This window comes from Pristiophorus japonicus, chromosome 8, assembly GCF_044704955.1.
Source record: "Pristiophorus japonicus isolate sPriJap1 chromosome 8, sPriJap1.hap1, whole genome shotgun sequence".
Lineage (NCBI taxonomy): Eukaryota > Metazoa > Chordata > Chondrichthyes > Pristiophoridae > Pristiophorus > Pristiophorus japonicus.
Genome location: NC_091984.1, coordinates 131,867,571 through 131,893,647, shown reverse-complemented (window position 1 = coordinate 131,893,647; position 26,077 = coordinate 131,867,571). Strand labels below are relative to the sequence as shown.

Here is a 26,077-nt window from a genome sequence, read left to right as displayed (position 1 = left end):
TACCCGGGGCAGTGTAGCGGAGCAGCGGCGGCCAGCGCCACCGCCAGCAGGAGAGGCTACCCGGGCGGAGACAGCGCCTCGTCCCCTGGGGCGGACAGTTCGTGGTCCCCGCCCCTGGGAGCCGCCCGCTGGCTTCCCTCCGGGCCGCCGGCCGAATGCCCGCCCCCCGCCGGCACGGCGCTCTACCTGTCGGGGGCCAAGGAGCGCCTGAAGCGGCGGCGGCCGGCCAGCGTGCCGCGGGGACCCTTCACCGCCGAGATGTGGCTCAAGCCGGAGGGAGGGCAGAGCAACCCGGCCATCGTCGCAGGTAAGGGCAAAGGGGGAGGGCGGCACACTTCCGACATAAACACCTGTAATATGCCCCTGCACCAAATATAGACCAGGGGCATCAGGGAATATATAGCATCACCTGTACCGTCCCCATCATTCCTATCGAATATACATCTTCACCTGTACCGTCCCCATCACTGTACCGTATATACACCTTCACCTGTACTGCCCCCATCACTGTACCGTATATACACCTTCACCTGTACTGTCCCCATCACTGTACCGTATATACACCTTCACCTGTACTGCCCCCATCACTGTACCGAATATACACCCTCATCTGTACCGTCCCCATCACTGTACCGAATATACATCCTCACCTGTACCATCCCCATCATCCCTACTGAATATACACCCTCACCTGTACCGTCCCCATCACTATACCGAATATACACCCTCACCTGTACCGTCCCCATCATCCCTACTGAATATACACCCTCACCTGTACCGTCCCCATCATCTCTACTGAATATACACCCTCACCTGTACCACCCCATCACTGTATCGAATATGTATCCTCACCTATACGATTTCCATCTCCTCTATCAAACACCTACACCAGCAACATTGCAATGTTTAAAAACATAAAATTCACTCTTTCTTCAGCTGTTTGCTGAAGTGAAGTGTCTCTGGGATCTGTGCCACTTTTAGCGGAAGCCTTTGTACAATTGTATATGTAACTCTGGGAAGGATTTGATGATCCTGACCGCAGAGCAGTACAAAATAACTTCGCACTGAAATCGGTAGCTGCAGTATAATGGCACCATTAGTCCTCTGATCATTTCGAATGTCCCCACCTCGGGGACCATAAGCATTTCCAGCAGTCCTGCCACTCCCATCTATAGTAAAACCTCTGCTTGAGCACAGCAGGATCTCACAAATGGATTCAACACCTTTGTCACAGCCCCGCCATCATTCCATCTACACCAGACCTACATCTTTTCCATTCAACCCCGCCCCACATGTGTGTGTCCGCCTATGTACTTGCATGCAATTCACACAGCAAAATAGGTATCGATGTGAATTATAAAAACGTAGATCCAGTTTTCTCAGTTTATATGCTTAGATCACAAATTCTAACTTAGAGATAGCAAATCCAATGTTTACTCCCTCTGTGGGATTAGTCTTCATTCTCTGGTTTCATTTCACTAAGAGCAACAGTTGCATCCCATCACATGTACCTGCGGTATGGAAAGGGAAATCCATCTCCTCTCCCCTCCTCTTTACTATCTGCTGTGGCTCAGTGGGTAGCACACACGCCTCTGAGTCAGAAGGTGGTGGGTTCAAGTCCCACTCCAGGGACTGGAGTACATAAAATCTAGGCTGACATTCCAGTGCAGTGCTGTGGGAGTGCTGCACCGTCAGAGGTGCCGTCTTTCGGATGAGACGTTAAACCGAGGCCCTGTCTGCTCTCTGAGGTGGATGTAAAAGATCCAATGGCACGATTTCGAAGAAGAACAGGGGAGTTATCCCTGGTGTCCTGGCCAATATTTATTCCTCAATCAATATCACTAAAACAGATTATCCGGTCATTATCACGTTGATTTTGTGGGAGCTTGCTGTGTGCAAATTGGATGTCGGGTTTCCCACATTACAACAGTGACTGCACTCCAAAAGTACTTCATTGGCTGTAAAGTCCTTTGAGAGGTCCGGTGGTTGTGAACGGCACTATATAAATCCAATGTCCAGTGACATTGAGTGTAGCACTTTATGGTAACGTCGTTTACTGGCGCTTGCTGGCTCAGCTCTCAAATGAAGGTTGGTCCCTTGGCGCCAGGTCCTGGTTGTTGGCTGGTCCCTGGGGAAGTGTGTCCCAACCAGAGTCAGCACTGGTGCGAGAGGAGGTGGGAATATTGGGGGGAGATAAAATGGGATGAATCGAGGCCAACTTGCCAATCTCTCAAAGCACAGCCAGCGAGTCTTTCATTCGAACTAAATTCAAAACTGAAAACTCTTAAAGGACATGTATATTACTAAAAAGTCATTGCTCTTCAATAATGTTGTGCTTTGAAATCTGGCCCCAGATTGACTCCAGGGAGATGTCTGTTAGAAACTGCCTGACTGGCTGGAGAACATTTATTGCAAGCGTCAGAATTGTCAACAATTGGAATAAAAGAGTTTGGGACTCAGAATCTGCATAGCTACATATATCTGTGACACTCTCATGATATTACACACACACATATCAGTATTCTAATTCTTAAACTTAACCCTTTAGATAGAAGCAACATAGCTGAGCCCAGTCTAGTTCTCACTACCTGATATCTATGCGTGTGCACAGTACACAGTGATCTTGGTGAGACTGCATTGGTTCTTTCTGGAGTGGATTCCTCGGGTGATATTCTTTACATCCTCCCTCAGGAATGCCCATGCCAATTATCCCCTGCAACATCCGCCACAGCTCAGATCAGCTAACCTCACACTGACATTCCAGTGTTTTTCTACGTTCTCTCATTTTGAGTTGTTATTTCTGTTTGCGATCTCTAAGCTCCTCCAATTCAGGCCTCTTGAGCATCCCCGATTTTCATCACTCACATATTAGTGGCCGTGCCTTCAGCTGCCTAGCTCCGAAGCTCTGAATTCCCTCCCTAATTCTCTCCATCTCGCTCTCTTTCTTTAAGCTGCTCCTTTAAAACCTGCCTCTAGATCAAGCTTTCTGGTCAGAATGGTTACAGCACGGAAAAAGGCCATTCGGCCCATCGAGCCCGTGCTGACTCTCAGTCCTACTTCCCCGCCCTTTCCCCGTAACCGTGCAATTTATTTTTCCTTCAGACACTTGCACAACTTCCTCAAGAAAGATTAAAAATTGAGTCTGCCTCCACCACCCTTTCAGGCAGTGCATTTCAGATCATAACCACTGGCTGTGTAAAAATGTTTTTTCTTATGTCGCCTTTGGTTCTTTTGCCAATCACCTTAAATCTGTGTCCTCTGGTTCTTGACCCTTCTGCCAATGGGAACAGTTTCTCTCGACCTACTCTGTCCAAACCCCACCAGATTTTGAACACCTCTGTTAAATCTCCTCTCAATCTTCTCTGCTCCAAGGAGAACAATCCCAGCTTCTCCAGTCTGTCCACATAACTGAAGTCCCTCCTCCCTGGAATCATTCTCGTAATCTTTTCTGCGCCTTCTCTAAGGCATTCACATCCTTCTTAAAGAGTGGTGCCCAGGATTTGACACAATACTCCAGTTGGGGCCGAACCAATGTTTTATACGGGTTCATCATAAGTTCCACACTTTTGTAGTCTATACTTCTATTTATGAAGCCCAGGATCCCGTAAACCTTTTTAACTACTATCTCAATCTGCCCTGCCACCTTCAATGATTTATGCACACATACCCCCAGGTCTCTCTGTTCGTGTATCCCCTTTAGGATTGTACCATTTAATTTATATGACCTCTCCTCATTCTTTCTACCAAAATTCATCACTTTACACTTTTCTGCGTTAAATTTCATCTGCCATGTGTCTGCCCATTTCACCAGCCTGTCTATGTCTTCCTGACGTCGATCACTCTCCTCCTCACTGTTCACTATACTTCCAAGACTTGTGTCATCTGCAAATTTTGAAATTGTGCCCTGTACACCCACTTCCAAGTCATTAATATAGGTTATCTGCCCTACGATCTCAAGTTATGTTGCTTGGTATCAAATTTTGTCTGGTAACTCTGCTGTGAAGCGCTTTGAGATATTTTACTATATTAAAGTTGATTTATATATGTGAGATGTTGTTGTAACATGGAAGAGGAGGGAGGGAGGTAGAAGTCTAAAACCTCTATCATCAGTGCCCGTTGGGAGTACAAATCTGTAAACCCTGCCAACAGTATTCCACGGTATCATGAGAGAGATGTGCGAGCACTGTTCAGTGGTGAAGGAGAGCTTCGGCTCTTGCTTGTGTCCTAGTGCTGAAAGAACAGTCCTATCGGACGATCATCAAGGAAGTACTTGACATTCAGCCTCGGTTTGTCTTGGCATCCGCGGTCCATGTAACACCAGGGAGAGCAGTGTGCTGGTGTTCGAGAATGTTGGGCCAGCGGGTCAGGGGTTTATGTCGGGCTTCCTGATCTCTACCTGCCATGTTCGAGGCAGGTACTAATTAACGAGACAGGAAGGGGGCCGTTGGAGGGTAATGGGAACTTAGAGGGGATTACAAATACCTGAAGTGGGAGCAAGGGAGAAGGGCAAGCAAAATAAATATGTAACACCATTTTAGAAAGTTCGATATAATAAGCAAAATTTTAGAATTTTTAAATGATCTTCGGTCACTGTTAATCCCTTGAGTACCAATGGCACGATAACTCATGTTAGTGAGTCTTTCAGTCTGGGTCTGCGTTTAATTACTTGTCTGGGCAGCAGCTGGAGGCTACAGTTGACCTCAGGGTTCCTGAGTGAGATGTGCTAAACACATGGTCAAATAGCCCGGAACACTCACTGTGAAGACATGGATATTGGTCACTTGCACGTGGCTGCTGAAACTCGCCTTCTGTTTCTTGAGGTCAAACTTGTAAAAGCTGTGGCTGAAAACGAACCGAATTCCAAACATGTTTTTGGCCAGTCAGAGAAAGGTCTTGCCCAGCATGGTCCCAGCTCTGAAGATGGCCAGTTAATTGGCAGAGGCAGCGGAAATGGGTTAGGTTACAAGAAAAAGACAAAACGGAACAAGGGGGCGTGTAACATAAAATTAAAAATAAAAAGAAGAGAAGTGATTTTGGAAACAGCACAGCAGTTTTTCTAACTGTTTATATATTATTACTTTAAGATTAACGTAGAACTTGCACCTTTTGCATCCTCAAGATGCCCCAAAGCTCCTTACAACCAACGTTGAATTGTAATCATACTTGTTATGTGGGCAAATGTGATAGCCAATTTGTGCGCAGCAAGGTTCCACAAGCCGAAATGTCTGTTTTAGTGATGATGATTGAGGGATAAATATTGGCCAGGCTACTGGGAGAACGCCCCTGTTTTTCTTCGAAATAGTACCATTGGTTCTTTTACGTCCACCCTGGAGGGCAGACAGGGCCTCGGTTTAACGTCTTTCACTTCCGACAGTGCGGCACTCCCTCAGTTACTGCATTGAAGCGTCGTCCTAGAGTGTGCGCTCAAGTCTCTGGAGTGGGACTTAAAGCCACGACCTTCTGAGTCAGAAGCAAGAGTGCTACCCACTGAGCCATGGCTAACACGATAATTCATGATTATTGAATCTTAAAAATCCGTGAGTGAAATTGTTTTTATATAAAAAAAAATTGGATATCTGAGGCAATGGAGTTCTCCAGAAATACAGGGGTTAAAAGGCTGCGTCTATTAATATCTGCAATTTATTATTCATTATTGTTCACCTCCACATGAAATCGGCATCAAAAGGTGATCTGCTGGAGCCTCAGTGGGCTATCAGATCTGGGGAGGCTTATTTTTCAAATGCCATGCAAAAGAAATAAATGATGAGTAATATAAAATATTCACTGTGTCTATTTTGAACCATGTTTTGAAATGTCAGGTGGACATTGCGCACAGTGAGGATTGGTGAACAATAATCTTGCCCTTCACCAGGCTGAATTGCTGCATTCGGTTTCTTGGGAAAACAGGTCCAGAAATTCGGGGTGGTTTGCCCCACCTGTTACCGCCATGAAATTTCAAAACAAAATGGCGACCGGCGCACTTTCACCAGCTGGTGGCCGCTCTCGCAGCAGGCGCCATTTTAAAAGTGCCAGTAGCGCTGCCGGTTAACGTGATCGCCACAGGGATATAAATGACCGAGATCGTGCCGTTAGTGAGTGAGCAAAGCTAACTTGACACCCAATCTGCAGTATTCATTCTCGCCATTGAACTTACCGGCATGTCAAAACAACAACCGGGAGAGCAGGCATCCAATAACAGGAAGGAGGCTCTGGCAGCGATATTTAAAGGGACCATCAGCAATCAGTTGTACCGGACATGGTTACGTAGTTTGAGTGGCTCCGTGCTAGTTCCTGTAACTCCACAGCTTTTTTTTAAACTCATTTCAAGGTTCTCTGGTCACAGGTAGTGTTGTTGCAAGTGCAGAGCTCCCCTTTATTTTTTAAAGGCTTCTGCTCAAAACACTTGCTCACAGTTATGGGGGCTGTAGAAACAGAAAATAGGTGCAGGAGTAGGCCATTCGGCCCTTTGAGCCTGCACCATCATTCAATATGATCATGGCTGATCATGCAACTTCAGTACCCCATTCCTGCTTTCTCTCCATGTCCCTTGATCCCTTCAGCCATAAGGGCCACATTTAACTCCCTTTTGAATATATCTAACAAACTGGCCTCAACAATTTCTGTGGTAGAGAATTCCACAGGTTCACAATTCTCCGAGTGAAAAAGTTTCTCCTTATCTCAGTCTTAAATGGCTTACCCCTTATCCTTAGACTGTGACCCCTGGTTCTGGACTTCCCCAATATCGGGAACGTTCTTTCTGCATCTAACTTGTCCAATCCCGTCAGAATTGTATATGTTTGTATGAGATCCCCTCTCATTCTTCTAAATTCCAGTGAATATAAGCCGAGTCGATCCAGTCTCTCCTCATAGGTCAGTCCTGCCATCCCGGGAATCAGTCTGGTGAACCTTTGCTGCACTCCCTCAATAGCAAGAATGTCCTTTCTCAGATTAGGAGACCAAAACTGTACACAATATTCAAGGTGTGGCCTCACCAAGGCCGTGTACAACTGCAGTAAGACCTCCCTGCTCCTATACTCAATTCCTCTTGCTATGAAGGATAACATGCCATTTGCTTTCTTCACTGCCCGCTGTACCTGCATGCCAACCTTCAATGACTGATGTACCATGACACCCAGGTCTCATTGCACCTCACCTTTTCCTAATCTGTCACCATTCAGATAATATTCTGCCTTCATGTATTTGCCACCAAAGTGGATAACCTCACATTTATCTACATTATACTGCATTTGCCCACTCACCTAATCTGTCTAAATCACCCTGCAGCCACTTAGCATCCTCCTCACAGCTCACACTGCCACCCAGCTTAGTGTCATCTGCAAATTTGGAGATATTACATTCAATTCCTTCGTCTAAATCTTTAATGTATATTGTAAATAGCTGGGGTCCCAGCACTGAACTTTGTGGTACCCCACTAGTCACTGCCTGCCATTCTGAAAAGGACCCGTTTATTCTTACTCTTTGCTTCCTGTCTGCCAACAAATTCTTTCTCCACATCAATACATTACCCCCAATACCATGTGCTTTAATTTTGCACACCAATCCCTTGTGTGGGACCTTGTCAAAAGCCTTTAGAAAGTCCAAATACACCACATCCACTGGTTCTCCCTTGTCCACTCTACTAGTTACATCCTCAAAAAATTCTAGAAGATTTGTCAATCATGATTTCCCTTTCATAAATCCATGCTGACTTGGACCGATCCTGTCACTTTTTTCCAAATGCGCTGCTATTACATCTTTAATAATTGATTCCAACATTTTCCCCACCACTGATGTCAGGCTAACCGGTCTATAATTTCCCGTTTTCTCTCTCCCTCCTTTTTTAAAAAGTGTGATTACATTAGCTACCCTCCAATCCATAGGAACTGATCCAGAATCTCTAGAATGTTGGAAAATGACCACCAATGCATCCACTATTTGTAGGGCCACTTCTTTAAGTACTCTGGGATGTAGACGATCAGGCCCTGGGGATTTATCGGCCTTCAATCCCATCAATATCCCTAACACAATTTCCTGACTTAATAAGGATTTGCTTCAGCTCCTCCTTCTCGCTAGACCCTCGGTCCCCTAGCATTTCTGGAAGGTTATTTGTGTCTTCTTGAGTGAAGACAGAACCAATTTGTTCAGTTGGTCTGCCATTTCTTTGTTCCCCATTATAAATTCACCTGATTCTGACTGCAAGAGACCTACATTAGTCTTCACTAATCTTTTTCTCTTTGCAAAAGCTTCTATAGATAAGTAGTCAGTTTTTATGTTCCCAGCAAGCTTCCTCTCATAATCTATTCCCCACCTCCTAATTAAACCCTTTGTCCTCCTCTGCTGATTTCTAAATTTCTCCCAGTCCTCAGCTTTTCTGCTTTTACTGGCCAATTTATATGCCTCTTCCTTAGTTTTAACACTATCCCTAATTTCCCTTGTTAGCCATGGTTGACCCACCTTCCCAGTTTTATTTTTACCCTCGACAGGGATGTAGAATTGTTGAAGTTCATCCATGTGATCTTTAAATGTCTGCCATTGACTATCCACCATCAACCCTTTAAGTATCATTCGCCAGTCTATCCTAGCCAATTCACGTATCATACCATCGAAGTTACTTTTCTTTGTGTTCAGGACCCTAGTCTCTGAATTAATGAAGAATTCTACCATATTATGGTCACTCTTTTTTAAGGGGCCTCACACAACAAGATTGCTAATTAATCCTCTCTCATTACACAACACCTAGTCTAGGATTGCCAGCTCTCTAGTTGGTTCCTCAACATATTGGTCTAGAAAACCATCCCTTATACACTCCAGGAAATCCTCCTCCACCGTATTACTACCAGTTTGGTTAGCCCAATCTATATGTAGATTAAAGTCACCCATGATAACTGTTGTACCTTTATTGCACGCATCCCTAATTTCCTGTTTGATGCCATCCCCAACTTCACTACTATTGCTTGGTGGTCTGTACACAACTTCCAATAGCGTTTTCTGCCCTTTGGTGTTCCACAGCTCTACCCATACAGATTCCACATCATCCAAGCTAATATCCTTCCTTACTATTGCGTTAATATCCTCTTTAACCAGTAATGCCACCCCACCTCTTTTTCATTTCTGTCTATCATTCCTGAATATTGAATACCCCTGGATGTTGTGTTCCCAGCCTTGGTCGCCCTGGAGCCATGTCTCTGTGATCCAAATTGCATCGTATCCGTTAACAGCTGTACTGGCAGCTGACCTCACCCTCCAGGACCTATGGCAGAAGGAGCGGAGGCAACGAGGAAGACCAGAACCTGTGCGCAGAGGGAGGAGGGAGGAGGGAGGAGGAGCCAAGAGGGCTCTCAACCGGATGCCTTGCCCACCTCGGGTCTTCTGACCTCCACTTCTCCGACCTCCAATTAAGTGAGGAGCAGTGTCACAGTAGGCTCTGCTTCACCAAGGAGGTGGTCAGAGAACTCTGCCACCTCCTGAAACCAGACCTGCAGCCTCAGATCAGGGAGACCAAGGCTCTCCCAGTGGCAGTCAAGGTCACGGTGGCCCTCAATTTCTTTGCCAGCGGATGCTTCCAGTCTGCAGCAGGAGACATAGCTAACATCACGCAATTCACCGTCCATCGCTGCAACCAGGAGGTGACTGAGGCTCTTTACAACAGGAGAAGGAAGGGATTATGTTGTCTTCTGTCTGAGCAGAGAGAAGCTGGACGAGCGCACGTGGCTTTGCCAGGATACCGGTCTTCCTCATGGTGCAGGGCGCCATTGACAGCACACACATAGCCTTGCGAGCGCTGCTTCACAATCCTGAGATCTTCCGTAACCAGAAAGGCTACCACTTAGCCAATGTGCAGATGGTGTGTGATCACGCACAATGAATCCTCAATGTCAATGCCCGCTATCCGAGTAGCAGCCATGATGTCATCGTCTTGCGCCAGATCAATGTGCCAGCAACTTCCAGCCACCACAGCGAAATGGAGGGTGGCTGCTTGGCGACGGGGTCTACCTGGCTCATGACTCCCTGCAGCAACCCCAAAGTTCATGCCCAGCACTCATATAAAATGAGAGCCATGCCCCCACCAGGAACATCGTCGAACAGACCATCGGGCTACTGAAGCAACGGTTCCGCTGCCTTGACCACCGGGGAGGAGCCCACTGGTACACGGGTGTCCCATTTCCTGGTGGTCTGCTGCATGATTCACAACTTGGCCAGCATGAGGGCGCTGCCCTTGCCAGCAGGGATTGTGGGACCACCTCAGGAGGAGGATGAGGAAGAGGATGTGGAGCAAGGGGGAAGAGGCAGTCACCCAATCGTCCATCCGGACGGGCGGTCTGTGAGCGGTTCATCAGACTTCAGTTGGAATGACTGAAACCCTAGATCCCCATTGCTCATCACATCATTCCGTCTCAGTCTCACGGAATATCACATTCTTCTCCTGGGCACAAAGCTGAAATGAGAGACACCACAAAAGATTCCAAACAAAATTAATGCATTTATCAATAATCACAAAACGCACATTTACAATAATACTATTAACTCATCACCCTCGAGCAATCCCTTAGTGTCTGTCTTTTATATGTGTTTTCTTAACCTAGTGCTCCTGCGACGTGCTTCCCCAGTGGCTGCAGCATGGCCGGGAGAAGGCCGCCGAGTTTCCATCAGGGAGATTTCAGATGGCCTTGCAGGACGACCTCTGGCAGCTTGGGCTGGTTGACAGGCAGCAATAACGGGCAATGGTGGAGTGGCAGTGGTGGGAACAGGAATGCTATCCACCTGAGAGAGGACAGCAGGGTCCTGCTCCACTGACCGGCTGCTCCTACCCCCGGGGCGGTGCCTCAGCATTCCTGGCAATCTGTTGGAGCACAGCAGTGACACTGTGCGAGCCTTGGTCGACGGTGGTAAACCCAGGCCACGATGGTAGCGGCCTGAGCTTGGCTCACCTTTTGCCGAGACTGCACGAGAGCAGTTTGAGCTTCCGCTGTAGCACGGAGACATTGGGTCGCTTCCGCCTGTTCCGCAATGGAAGCTGAGATATTATCCATCAAGCGTACCGTCATGTCTGGCTCGGCACGGTCTCTCGGAGAGTGTACCATAATTGGCAGGCTGGAAATCCTGGGCACCAAGCTCTGCGCTGAGCCCCGTGCAATGTTGGAGGCCAACTCCTCCATGCTCATTGACATTGCCGAGTGGCTCTCTGGCAGCCTTGCCCATTGCACCTATCATTTCTGTCTGCATCATCATCGTTCTTCTTCTGAAGGCCTCTCCACCGAGGGTCCTCATTGGAATCCTGTGCAGCAGAACATGTGCATGAGCTACCCTTTCCCCCTGGCCTTGCTGCAGCCCACTTGTGCCCGGTGCAGATCCCGTTACTACACTAGCCTTGGAAGTTCGTGTAGTGCCAGTTTCTGACCTGATGTCTGCAAGTGAGTGATGCAGTGATGTGGTGCCTTCTCCCCCGTCGCACGCCAGTGGTCGAGGCCTCTACCACGTAGCGCCCAATGATCTCCAATACTCGCTCCTCGAACTGGTTTAGCTGTTGAAGATCCGCCTGGCCCCCGCCTGTCCACTCCTTCTTGCAGCGATTATGTGCGACTTTGGCCATGTATTGCATTTCCTTCATGGGTTCTTTGCTTAAGAATTCATAGCAACTCATTGCTGTTAAGAACTAGTTGGTTTATTAACAAAGGTTTAACAATCACACTACACATTACCAGTTCATCTACTAAGCTCACAACCACCTGTCTTATCGTGGATGACCTAGACCCAACTGACTGGGATCTTATGGAGTCTTGTGAACACCACGTGACTGGCTAAGCCACTCACAAAGCAACAGCTCGACAAACCTGTGAGCATCCTCACCGGTGCATACATTACAGGCCTGCAAGAGAAAGAAGTGTTGAGTGAGTTTAAGTGCAACGTGTTTGGGTGATGTGCTTGCCATAGTTGAAGAGCTGTCATTGTGTGCAAGGTGTGAGATGTGAGTGTCGATTGGTAGAGATTGTTGCTTTGTGAGTGCTGGGGCTATGGTGCAACGAGCAGCATGCAATACTTGTGGTATTTGCTGAAGCCTTCACTTACCTTGATCAATCGTGTGAGGTCATTAAACTTCTTCCTGCACTGGGTGTGGCCCTGGGGACAACAGTGCTGACCATAAAATGGTCTGTGATCTCATGCCACATGGTCAAAGATATGTATGGCGAGGGCCTCCTGGTAGTTTGCGGGTATAGGACCCCCCCGAATACCAATACCTGCAGAGCTTCATCAGAGTACCCTCAGGTTCTTTCTCTCCATCTCAGTTCTGCCATGATGATTTGTGACTGTCTGTCTGTTGCTTGTCCTTAAGCTTCTTCACTTTGCTGTTGGGGCAACTGAAGACCCAACCACTCTGACAATGAGGTGCAGCAGCATTAATGCACCTCTCCTTTAAGCAGTGGAAAAAGCTTGAGGCAAGCATGACTGTGAATTAGACCGTCCCCGATATTGGTCCACCTGTTGAGTGTAAAGCCAATGAGCATCAGTTTTAGTGCAGAAATCAGGACTACAATGTTGATGAAGAGTGAGCACGAATTTTGCATGCTAACTCGATCATTTTTAGCTGGCGCAGCTTAACCTCATTTAGTCTTAACGCTGCCCATTTCTTGGCTCTCTCCAATTTCTAGGCCATAGAAAGAGGAGGAGGCCATTCAGCCCCTCGAGCCTATTCCCCCATTCAATTAGATCATGGCTGATCTGTATCTTAACTCCATCTACCCTGCCTTGGTTCCGTAACCCTTATAACCCTTGCCTATCAACAAAATCCTACCAATTTCAGTTTTGAAATTTTCAATTGACCTAGCTTCTGACGGGATTCTGTTACTTCCAAATCCTCTATTTTCTCAGTGGGTAAATGCTCATTGTGAGATAGACATGCAGATCAGGGTTGTTCCAGGTTTGATTGCCCATTTGTGCTGAGTTTACTGATCCCACTCACAACAGTAGTCTGGTTGTCTCAACACTCCTGGATTACGCTGGAGAAAGAGAAAGCAGACTGTGTTCTGGCTCCAGTATGCTGCTCAGTGACCCTTGCTGGATGATGGATGAGGACAGTATTATAGCCTCGATATCTAGGCTCACATATATATAATATATATATCTGTACGTACTCCTTGATTATAATTCTTTGGCCAGCTGATCTTTTCTTGTTTAAAGTTGGTTGATGCAGATAAAAAAAAGAAAGAAAGACTTGTATTTATATCGCACTTTTCATGACCTCAGGACATTTCCAAAGTGCTTTACATCCAATGAAGTACTTTTGAAGTGTAGTCACTGTTGTAATGTAGGAAATGCAGCAGCCAATTTGTGCACACCAGCTCCCACAAATCGCAATGTGGTAATGATTAGATAATCTGTTTTAGTGATGTTGATTGAGGGATAAATATTGACCAGGACACCAAGGATAACTATCCTGCTCGACTTCAAAATAGTGTCGCAGGATCTTTTACATCCACCTGAGGTCTTGGTTTAACGACTCATTCAAAAGCCAACTCCCTAGGAGTGTCAACCTAGATAATGTGCTCAAATTTGTGAAGTGGGACTTGAACCCCCAACCTGGTGATTCACAGGCAAGAGTGCTACCCACTGAGCCACATTATTTGTTATCAAAATGTAAAGGAGGTGTGTTGTAGTAAACTAAACGGGACATAGAAACATAGAAAATAGGTGTAGGAGTCGGCCATTCGGCCCTTCTAGCCCGCACCGCCATTCAATGAGTTCATGGCTGAACATGCAACTTCAGTACCCCATTCCTGCTTTCTCACCATACCCCTTGATTTCCCTAGTAGTAAGGACTTCATCTAACTCCTTTTTGAATATATTTAGTGAATTGGCCTCAACAACTTTCTGTGGTAGAGAATTCCACAGGTTCACCACTCTCTGGGTGAAGAAATTCCTCCTCATCTCGGTCCTAAATGGCTTCCCCCTTATCCTTAGACTGTGTCCCCTGGTTCTGGACTTCCCCAACATTGGGAACATTCTTCCTGCATCTAACCTGTCTAACCCCGTCAGAATTTTAAACGTTTCTATGAGGTCCCCTCTCATTCTTCTGAACTCCAGTGAATACAAGCCCAGTTGATCCAGTCTTTCTTGATAGGTCAGTCCCGCCATCCTGGGAATCAGTCTGGTGAACCTTCGCTGCACTCCCTCAATAGCAAGAATGTCCTTCCTCAGGTTAGGAGACCAAAACTGTACACAATACTCCAGATGTGGCCTCACCAATGCCCTGTACAATTGTAGCAACACCTCCCTGCCCCTGTACTCAAATCCCCTCGCTATGAAGGCCAACATGCCATTTGCTTTCTTAACCGCCTGCTGTACCTGCATGCCAACCTTCAATGACTGATGTACCATGACACCCAGGTCTCTTTGCACCTCCCCTTTTCCTAATCTGTCACCATTCAGATAATAGTCTGTCTCTCTGTTTTTACCACCAAAGTGGACACAGTCAAAGGCACCGAGAGTTCCCTTCACATTCACAGTGGTATCTGTTAATGGACAGTGTTACTTGACAACATTCCTTTCCTTCTGAATTGCTTCATTTCATTTCATTCTGTCTCTATATTTGAACTTGTTTTGCTGTGGTATCTTTTCCAGCTTGCACTGAATGTCGGTATCACTGTGTTCTGGAGTTATCCCCAGTATCCTGGCCAACATCCATCAACCAGCCCAGCTTGATACCTTTCCTCAGCCGAGACCCACAACATACCCAGGCAGGCCTCACCGCACACTGGTCGGCAATGGGCACCTTCACTGCTTAGTCTTTTTTCAACTTTTCCGTCTTCATCCCTCTGTCCTTGACTTGATTACTATGTCGCAGCTGTGACCAGTAAGTTCAGCAGTGAGGTGGGTGGGGGGGGCGGTGTGGGGAGTTGTGAGAGGGGTGGGGGGCCCTCTTCAATGAATCAAACTTTTGAAGACCACAGTCCCTTTCTGCACTAAGACCCTTGGATTATAACATGGGGCCAAAGTTCACTCCTCTCCTTCATCCGGCCTTGAGCGGACAGTGAAGTCGGGCAGACCTTCCAATTTGATGCCAGCTCGATTGTCAGGCAGCAGGCAGACCGAGCTGATGATTTTTGCTAATTAGCATCCCGCTCCCTAACTAAAGCAAGCTAATGAGGTTGATCAAGTATTTTAGCAAACTTTGATTCTGTCTTTAGGAACATAGGACCATGGTGTAGGCCTTTTAGCCGCCCCCCACCCCGAGCCTGTTCAGCCATTCGATGAGATCATGGCTGATCTGCGACCTAACTCCATATTACCTGCCTTTGCCCCTTATCCCTTAATACCTTTGGTTAACAAAAATCTTATCAATCTCAGATTTAAAATTAGCATTAATCTAGCATCAAGTGCTGATTGCGGAAGAGAGTTCCAACTTCTACCACCCTTTGTGTGTAGACGTGCCCCCTAGTCCTGGACGCCCCTACCAATGGAAATAGTTTCCATCTATCCTATCTGTTCCCTGTAATATCTTGAAAACTTCGATCAAATTACCCCTTAACCTTCTAAATTCTAGGGAATACAAGCCTTGTAATTTAACCTTGGAGTCCGCTATTATTCTGGCAAACCTACGCTGCACTCCCTCCAAGGCCAATATATCCTTCCTGAGGTATGCTTACAGTACTCCATGTGCAGTCGAACCAGGGCTTTGTATGGCTGCAGCATAACTTCTAACCCCTTGTATTCTAATCCTCGAGATATAAAGGCCAGCATTCCATTAGCCTTTTTGATTATTTTCTGTATCTGTCCATGACATTTTAATGATCTATGTACCTGCACCCCCAAAGTCTCTTTGGACCTCCACTTTTCACCATTTAGAAAGTACCCTGTTCTATCCTTTTTAGGTCCAAAGTGGATGAGCTCACAGTTGCCGACATTGGAAACCATTTGCCACAGTTTTGCCCATTTACTATCCCTTTGTAATTTTATGCTTCCATCGACACTGCCTACAATGCCACCTAGCTTTGTGTCATCGGCAAATTTAGATATGTGGATTTCTATCCCATCATCTAAGTCATTAATAAATAGGGTGAATATTTGAGACCCCAAAACAGATCCCTGTGGGACACCACTAGTCACATCCTGCCAATTAGAATACCTGCCCATTATCCCTACTCTCTGTCCCCTGCTGCTCAGCCAATTTCCTAACCAGGTCAATAATTTGCCTTCAATCCTATGGGCTTCAACCTTAGTGTCTTATGAGAGACGTTATCAAATGCCTTCTGGAAGTCCAGATATTCCCCTGTCCACTACTTTAGTCACCTCTTCAAAAAATTCATTCAGGTTTTTCAGACGTGATCTATCCATTACAAATCCATACTGGCTTGCACTGATCAACTGAAAATTTTGTGACAACAGATGTTAGACTAACTGGTCTATAATTCCACGGCTTTTCTCGCCATTCTTAAATAGTGGAGTGAATGCACAATTTTCCAATCTAAAGGAACGGTTCCTGAATCAAGAGAACTTTGGAAGATTATAGTTCGGGCATCTGCAATGAGCTCACCTACTTCCTTTAAAACCCTGGGATGGAAGCCATCTGACCCTGGGGATTTGTCACTCTTCAGTGCCATTATTTTCTTCATTACTGTTATTTTGCTTAGGTTAATTTTATTGAGTCCCTGTCCCTGATTCAATATTAGTTTTCTTGGTATTTCTGGCATGCTATCCTCTTCCTCTACTGTACATACTGACACAAAATAATTATTCGATATGTCCGCCAATTCCTTATTATCATTGACATTATACCGCTATCAGTTTTCAAGGAGTCAACATTGCTCCTGACTACCCTCTTTTTCCTGATATATTGTAAAAAAAATGTTGTGTTGATTTTGATATCCTTGCAAGTTACTTTTCCTGCTTCCCTTTTGTAGCTCTTGCGCTGTGTTTTGTCACCTTTTGCTGTTCTTTGTATCTTTCCCATTTGCCAGGATCTGTTCTATTTTTTTGCATGTTTGTATGCTTTTTGTTAATTTTATGTTGTCTCTTACCTCTGTCGCTGTTTTTTTTTGACAAGCAGAGCTCTTGCCCCTCAGGGGTATAAACGAGTTCTGTATCACGTAAAAGTGTTTTTTGAGCATCTCCCATTGATCTGCTGTTGTTTTACCCATGAACAGATTTGACCAGTTTACTGGCAACTGTCTGTCTCATCCCATTGCAATTGGCCTTACCCATAAGAACATAAGAATTAGGAACAGGAGCAGGCCATCTAGCCCCTCGAGCCTGCTCCGCCATTCAATAAGATCATGGCTGATCTGGCCGTGGACTCAGCTCCACTTACCCACCCGCTCCCCATAACCCTTAATTCCCTTATTGGTTAAAAATCTATCTATCTGTGACTTGAATACATTCAATGAGCTAGCCTCAACAACTTCCTTGGCCAGAGAATTCGACAGATTCACAACCCTCTGGGAGAAGAAATTCCTTCTCAACTTGGTTTTAAATTGGCTCCCCCGTATTTTGAGGCTGTGCTCCCTAGTTCGAGCCTCCCCTACCAGTGGAAACAACCTCTCTGCCTCTATCTTGACTATCCCTTTCATGATTTTAAATGTTTCTATAAGATCACCCCGCATCCTTCTGAACTCCAATGAGTAAAGACCCAGTCTACTCAATCTATCATCATAAGGTAACCCCCTCATCTCCGGAATCAGCCAAGTGAATTGTCTCTGTACTCCCTCCAAAGCCAGTATATCCTTCCTTAAGTAAGGTGACCAAAACTGCACGCAGTACTCCAGGTGCGGCCTTACCAATACCCTATACAGTTGCAGCAGGACCTCCCTGCTTTTATACTCCATCCCTCTTGCAATGAAGGCCAACATTCCATTCGCCTTCCTGATTACCTGCTGCACCTGCAAACTAACTTTTTGGGATTCATGCACAAGGACCCCCAGGTCCCTCTGCATCTCAGCATGTTGTAATTTCTCCCCATTCAAATAATATTCCCTTTTACTGTTTTTTTTCCCAAGGTGGATGACCTCACACTTTCCGACATTGTATTCCATCTGCCAAACCTTCGCCCATTCGCTTAACCTATCCAAATCTCTTTGCAGCCTCTCTGTGTCCTCTACACAACCCGCTTTCCCACTAATCTTTGTGTCATCTGCAAATTTTGTTACACTACACTCTGTCCCCTCTTCCAGGTTATCTATGTATATTGTAAACAGTTGTGGTCCCAGCACCGATCCCTGTGGCACACCACTAACCACCGATTTCCAACCCGAAAAGGACCCATTTATCACGACTCTCTGCTTTCTGTTCACCAGCCAAATCTTGATCCATGCTAATACATTTCCTCTGACTCCGCGTACCTCTATCTTCTGCAGTAACCTTTTGTGTGGCACCTTATCGAATGCCTTTTGGAAATCTAAATACACCACATCCATCGGTACACCTCCATCCACCATGCTCGTTATATCCTCAAACCCAAATCTAGAATCTCAGTAACTGTTTCACGTTTTTCCCTTTCAAACACTACTTTCAACCTAATTAAGTTATGATCGCTATTAAATACATGCAACATGAGGCTGTTAAGTAAATCTAGCTCATTACTCATTACGAAACCTAATATGGCCTTCCCCATTGTTGGTTCTTGGACATATCGTTGCAGAAAACTATCCTGGACACACTCAAGAAATACACTACCTTTCTGACTGATGCTAGTCTGCTTATCCTAATCTAAATGGAAGTTAAAATCCCCCACTAAAATCACTCTGCCGTTGCTACACACTTGTCTAACCTCTGCATTTATACAATCTACCACTTCACAGCTACTGCCAAGAGACCTGTACACAGCTCCCACTACAGTCTTGAGTCCTTTCCCATTTCTTAATTCTACCCATAAAGTCACCTCTGTTATATACTCTCTTATCATTGAAGTGATTTCATCCTTAATCACGATAGCTACACCTCCCCCTCTACCATTTTCCCTATTTTTCCTATAGAGCTTACAACCTTCATTTTGACATTCTGATCTCTTGCCTTTATCTTATGGAAACTAGCATTAACTAACATAAGAACATAAGAATTAGGAACAGGAGTAGGCCATCTAGCCCCTCGAGCCTGCTCCGCCATTCAAAAAGATCATGGCTGATCTGGCCGTGGACTCGGCTCCACTTACCCGCCCGCTCACCGTAACCCTTAATTCCCTTATTGGTTAAAAATCTATCTATTTGTGACTTGAATACATTCAATGAGCTAGCCTCAACTACTTCCTTGGGCAGAGAATTCCACAGATTCACAACCCTCTGGGAGAAGAAATTCCTTTCAACTCGGTTTTAAATTGGCTCCCCTGTATTTTGAGGCTGTGCCCCCTAGTTCTAGTCTACCCGACCAGTGGTAACAACCTCTCTGCCTCTATCTTGTCTATCCCGTTCATTATTTTAAATGTTTCTTTAAGATCACCCCTCTGAACTCCAACGAGTAAAGACCCAGTCTACTCAATCTATCATCATAAGGTAACCCCCTCATCTCCGGAATCAGCCTAGAGAATCGTCTCTGTACCCCCTCCAAAGCTAGTATATCCTTCCTTAAGTAAGCTGACCAAAACTGCACGCAGTACTCCAGGTGTGGCCTCACCAATACCCTATACAGTTGCAGCAGGACCTCCCTGCTTTTGTACTCCATCCCTCTTGCAATGAAGGCCAACATTCCATTCGCCTTCCTGATTACCTGCTGCACCTGCAAACTAACTTTTTGGAATTCATGCACAAGGACCCCCAGGTCCCTCTGCACCGCAGCATGTTGTAATTTCTCCCCATTCAAATAATATTCCCTTTTACTGTTTTTTTGCCCAAGGTGGATGACCTCACACTTTCTGACATTGTATTCCATCTGCCAAACCTTAGCCCATTCGCTTAACCTATCTAAATCTCTTTGCAGCCTCTCTGTGTCCTCTACACAACCCGCTTTCCCACTAATCTTTGTGTCATCTGCAAATTTTGTAAAACTACACTCTGTCCCCTCTTCCAGGTCATCTATGTATATTGTAAACAGTTGTGGTCCCAGCACCGATCTCTGTGGCACACCAGTAACCACCGATTTCCAACCCGAAAAGGACCCATTTATTCCGACTCTCTGCTTTCTGTTAGCCAGCCAATTCTCTATCCATGCTAATACATTTCCTCTGACTCCGCGTACCTTTATCTTCTGCAGTAACCTTTTGTGAGGCACCTTATCGAATGCCTTTTGGAAATCTAAATACACCACATCCATCGGTACATCTCTATCCACCATGCTCATTATATCCTCAAAGAATTCCAGTAAATTAGTTAAACATGATTTCCAATTCATGAATCCATGTTGCGTCTGCTTGATTGCACTATTCCTATCTAGATGTCCCGCTATTTCTTCCTCAATGATAGTTTCAAGCATTTTCCCCACTACAGATGTTAAACTAACCGGCCTACAGTTACCTGCCCTTTGTCTGCCCCCTTTTTTAAACAGAGGCGTTACATTAGCTGCTTTCCAATCCGCTGGTATCTCCCCAGAGTCCAGAGAATTTTGGTAGATTATAACGAATGCATCTGCTATAACTTCCGCCATCTCTTTTAATACCCTGGGATGCATTTCATCAGGACCAGGGGACTTGTCTACCTTGAGTCCCATTACCCTGTCCAGCACTACCCCCCTAGTGATAGTGATTGTCTCAAGGTCCTCCCTTCCCACATTCCTGTGACCAGCAATTTTTGGCATGGCTTTTGTGTCTTCCACTGTGAAGACTGAAGCAAAATAATTGTTTAAGGTCTCAGCCATTTCCACATTTCCCATTATTAAATCCCCCTTCTCATCTTCCAAGGGACCAACATTTACTTTAGTCACTCTTTTCCGTTTTATATATCTGTAAAAGCTTTTACTATCTGTTTTTATGTTTTGCGCAAGTTTACTTTCGTAATCTATCTTTCCTTTCTTTATTGCTTTCTTAGTCATTCTTTGCTGTCGTTTAAAATGTTCCCAATCTTCTAGTTTCCCACTAACCTTATACGCATTGGTTTTTAATTTGATACTCTCCTTTATTTCCTTGGTTATCCATGGCTGGTTATCCCTTCTCTTACCGCCCTTCTTTTTCATTGGAATATATTTTTGTTGAGCACCATGAAAGAGCTCCTTAAAAGTCCTCCACTGTTCCTCAGTTGTGCCACCGTTTAGTCTGTGTTTCCAGTCTACTTTAGCCAACTCTGCCCTCATCCCACTGTAGTCCCCTTTGTTTAAGCATAGTATGCTCGTTTGAGACACTACTTCCTCACCCTCAATCTGTATTACAAATTCAACCATACTGTGATCACTCATTCCAGGAGGATCTTTTACTAGGAGATCGTTTATTATTCCTGTCTCATTACACAGGACCAGATCTAAGATAGCTTGCTCCCTTGTAGGTTCTGTAACATACTGGTCTAAGAAACAATCCCGTATGCATTCTATGAACTCCTCCAGGCTACCCCGTGCGATTTGATTTGACCAATCGATATGTAGGTTAAAATCCCCCATGATTACTGCCATTCCTTTTTCACATGCCTCTATTATTCCCTTGATTATTGCCCGCCCCACCATGAAGTTATTATTTGGGGGCCTATAAACTACGCCCACCAGTGACTTTTTCCCCTTACTATCTCTAATCTCCACCCACAGTGATTCAACATTTTGTTCATTCGAGCCAATATCGTCTCTCACAACTGCCCTGATATCATCCTTTATTAACAGAGCCCACCTCCTTTCCCTTCTTGTCTATCTTTCCGAATTGTCAGATACCCCTGTATGTTTAATTCCCAGTCTTGGCCACCCTGCAACCACGTTTCTGTAATGGCCACCAAATCATACCCATTTGTAATGATTTGTGCCATCAACTCATTTAGTTTATCTCGAATGCTGCGTGCGTTTAGGTAGAGTGTTTTAATACTAGTTTTTAATCCATGATTTTTAGTTTTGACCCCTCCTGCAGCCCCTTTATATTCAGTGGCCCTTTCTTTTTTGCCTTGGGTTACTCTGCCCTCCACTTTTACTCATCTCCTTTCTGTCTTTTGCTTTTGTCTCCTTTTTGTTTCCCTCTGTCTCCCTGCATTGGTTCCCATCCCCCTGCCATATTAGTTTAACTCCTCGCCAACAGCACTAGCAAACACTTCCCCCTAGGACAACTGGTTCCGGTCCTGCCTAGGTGCAGACCGTCCGGTTTGTACTGGTTCCACCTCCCCCAGAACCGGTTTCAATGCCCCAGGAATTTGAATCCCTCCCTGCTGCACCACTGCTCAAGCCACGTATTCATCTGAGCTATCCTGCGATTCCAACTCTGACTAGCACGTGGCACTGGTAGCAATCCCGAGATTACTACTTTTGAGGTCCTACGTTTTAATTTAGCTCCTAGCTCCTTAAATCCGTCTCGTAGGACCTCATCCCTTTTTTTACCAATATCGTTGGTACCAATGTGCACCACGACAACTGGCTGTTCACCCTCCCTTTTCAGAATGTCCTGCACCCGCTCAGAGACATCCTTGACCCTTGCACCAGGGAGGCAACATACCATCCTGGAGTCTCGGTTACGGCCGCAGAAACGCCTATCTATTCCCCTTACAATCGAATCTTCTATCACTATCGCTCTCCCACTCTTTTTCCTGCCCTCCTTTGCAGCAGAGCCAGCCATGGTGCCATGAACTTGGCTGCTGCTGCCCTCCCCTGATGAGTCATCCCCCAAAACAGTACTCAAAATGGTGTATCTGTTTTGCAGGGGGATGACCGCAGGGGACCCCTGCACTACCTTCCTTGCACTGCTCTTCCTGCTGGTCTTCCATTCCCTAGCTGGCTGTGTACCCTTCACCTGCGGTAAGACCAACTCGCAACACGTGCTACTCACGTCATTCTCAGCATCGTGGATGCTCCAGAGTAAATCCACCCTCAGCTCCAATTCCGCAACGCGGACCGTCAGGAGCTGGAGGCGGATACACTTCCCGCACACGTAGTCGTCAGGGACACCGGAAGTGTCCCTGAGTTCTCACATGGTACAGGAGGAGCATATCACGTGACCGAGCTCTCGTGATGGTTGCATTCACTATTAAATACCCACTCTCTAAGAAGAGTTCCACTCTACCCCACGTCTGATAGGAGATGAGAGGGGGGCAGGAAGATTAAGAACATAAGAAATAAGAACAGGAGTAGGCCATACGGCCCCTCGAGCCTGCTCCGCCATTCAATAAGATGATCGCTGATCTGATCATGGACTCAGCTCCACTTCCCCGCCCGCTCCCCATAACTCCTTATCCTCTTATCGTTTAAGAAACTGTCTATTTCTGTCTTAAATTTATTCAATGTCCGAGCTTCCACAGCTCTCTGACGCAGCGAATTCCACAGATTTACAACCCTCTGAGAGAAGAAATTCCTCCTCATCTCAGTTTTAAATGGGCAGCCCCTTATTCTAAGATCATGCCCTCTAGTTCTAGTCTCCCCCATCTGTGGAAACATCCTCTCTGCATCCACCTTGTCAAGCCCCCTCATAATCTTATACGTTTCAATAAGATCATCTCTCATTCTTCTGAATTCCAATGAGTAGAGGCCCAATCTCTTTCCTCATAAGTCAATCCCCTCATAAGAACATAAGAACATAAGAATTAGGAACAGGAGTAGGCCTTCTAACCCCTCGAGCCTGCTCCGCCATTCAAAAAGATCATGGCTGATCTGGCCGTGGACTCAGCTCCACTTACCCGCCCGCTCCCCATAACCCTTAATTCCCTTATTGGTTAAAAATCTATCTATCTGTGATTTGAATACATTCAATGAGCTAGCCTCAACTGCTTCCATGGGCAGAGAATTCCACAGATTCACAACCCTCTGGGAGAAGAAATTCCTTCTCAACTCGGTTTTAAATTGTCTCCCCTGTATTTTGAGGTTGTGCCCCCTAGTTCTAGTCTCCCCGACCAGTGGAAACAACCTCTCTGCCTCTATCTTGTCTATCCCTTTCATTATTTTAAATGTTTCTATAAGATCACCCCTCATCCTTCTGAACTCCAACGAGTAAAGACCCAGTCTACTCAATCTATCATCATAAGGTAACCCCCTCATCTCCGGAATCAGCCGAGTGAATCATCTCTGTACCCCCTCCAAGGCTAGGATATCCTTCCTTAAGTAAGCTGACCAAAACTGCACGCAGTACTCCAGGTATGGCCTCACCAATACCTTGTACAGTTGCAGCAGGATCTCCCTGCTTTTGTACTCCATCCCTCTCGCAATGAAGGCCAACATTCCATTTGCCTTCCTGATTACCTGCTGCACCTGCAAACTAACTTTTTGGGATTCATGCACAAGGACCCCCAGGTCCCTCTGCACTGCAGCATGTTGTAATTTCTCCCCATTCAAATAATATTCCCTTTTACTGTTTTTTTTCCCCAAGGTGGATGACCTTACATTTTCCGACATTGTATTCCATTTGCCAAACCTTAGCCCATTCGCTTAACCTATCTAAATCTCTTTGCAGCCGCTCTGTGTCCTCTACACAACCTGCTTTCTCACTAATCTTTGTGTCATCTGCAAATTTTGTTACACCACACTCTGTCCCCTCTTCCAGGCCATCTATGTATATTGTAAACAGTTGTGGTCCCAGCACTGATCCCTGTGGCACACCAGTCACCATCGATTTCCAACCCGAAAAGGACCCATTTATCCCGACTCTCTGCTTTCTGTTCACCAGCCAAATCTTGATCCATGCTAATACATTTCCTCTGACTCCGCGTACCTTTTATCTTCTGCAGTAACATTTTGTGTGGCATCTTATCGAATGCCTTTTGGAAATCTAAATACACCACATCCATTGGTACACTCTAGCCACCAAGCTCGTTATATCCTCAAAGAATTCCAGTAAATTAGTTAAACATGACTTCCCCTTCATGAATCCATGTTGCGTCTGCTTGATTGCACTATTCCTATCTAGATGTCCCGCTATTTCTTCCTTAATGATAACTTCAAGCATTTTCCCCACTACAGATTTTTGCCCACTCACTTAGCCTGTCTATGTCCCTTTGCAGATTTTTTGTGTCCTCCTCACACATTGCTTTTCCTCCAATCTTTGTATCATCAGCAAACTTGGCTACGTTACACTCAATCCCTTTTTCCCAGTCGTTAGTATAGATTGTAAATAGTTGGGGTCCCAGCACTGATCCCTGCGGCACCCCACTAGTTACTGGTTGCCAACCAGAGAATGAACCATTGATGTGTGAGATTTGGATTCACTGGGTTCACTAGATTGATTCCTGGAATGAGAGGATTGTCCTATGATGAGAGATTGTGTAGAATGGGCCTACAGTCTCTGGAGTTTAGAAGAATGAGAGGTGATCTCATTGAAACATACAAGATTCTGAAGGGGATTGATGGGGTAGATGCTGAGAGATTGTTTCCTCTGGTTGATGAGTCCAGAACTAGGGGGCACAGTCTCAGAATAAGGGGTCAGCCATTTAAGACTGAGATGACGAGGGATTTCTTCACTCAGAGGGTTGTGAATCTTTGGAATTCTCTACCCCAAAGGGCAGTGGATGCTGAATTGCTGAGATAGATAGATTTTTGGACTCTAGGGGAATCAAGGGATATGGGGATCAGGCTGGAACGTGGAGTTTAAGGTCGAGGATCAGCCATGATCTTATTGAATGGCGGAGCAGGCTCGAGGGGCCATATGGCCTATTCCTGCTCCTAATTCTTATATTCTTATGGAACTTTCACCCCCCAAAATCTGTTAAGGTTAGGGGTCAATTGAAAGCTTCGAGACTGAGATAATTTTTGTTTCCAAAGGTAAGGGTTATGGAACCAAGGTGGCTATATGAAGTTAAGATACAGATCAGCGATTGATCTAATTTAACGGTGGAACAGGCTCGAGGGGCTGAATGGCCAACTCCAGCTCCTATTCTGCAGGCTATAGACTGCCCACAAATTGTCCTGATTTCCTTTTTGACAAAAAATTGCATTTATTTCTAACAGCCGGACATTCTGGATTCTGTACGTTTCTGCTTCTTCGTGCTCATAGTGGGAGATGTGTACAGGGCTGCCAGGTCAGCAAGAGAGTGGGCTTGAAGTGCATTCGTCAGAGAGT

General features: G+C 45.7%; 1 protein-coding gene across 1 annotated transcript in view; it reads left to right on the top strand.

Annotated features, from left to right (window-relative positions):
* Positions 1–243: 243 nt before the first annotated feature.
* The window catches only part of pappa2 (pappalysin 2), a 586,487-nt gene continuing 560,653 nt past the window's right edge, over positions 244–26,077 (top strand). Inside the window, exon 1 of the mRNA XM_070887395.1 lies at positions 244–307. Coding sequence (XP_070743496.1) covers positions 259–307 — 49 coding nt within the window. The 5' untranslated portion in view covers positions 244–258. The remainder of the gene's footprint in view (positions 308–26,077) is intronic.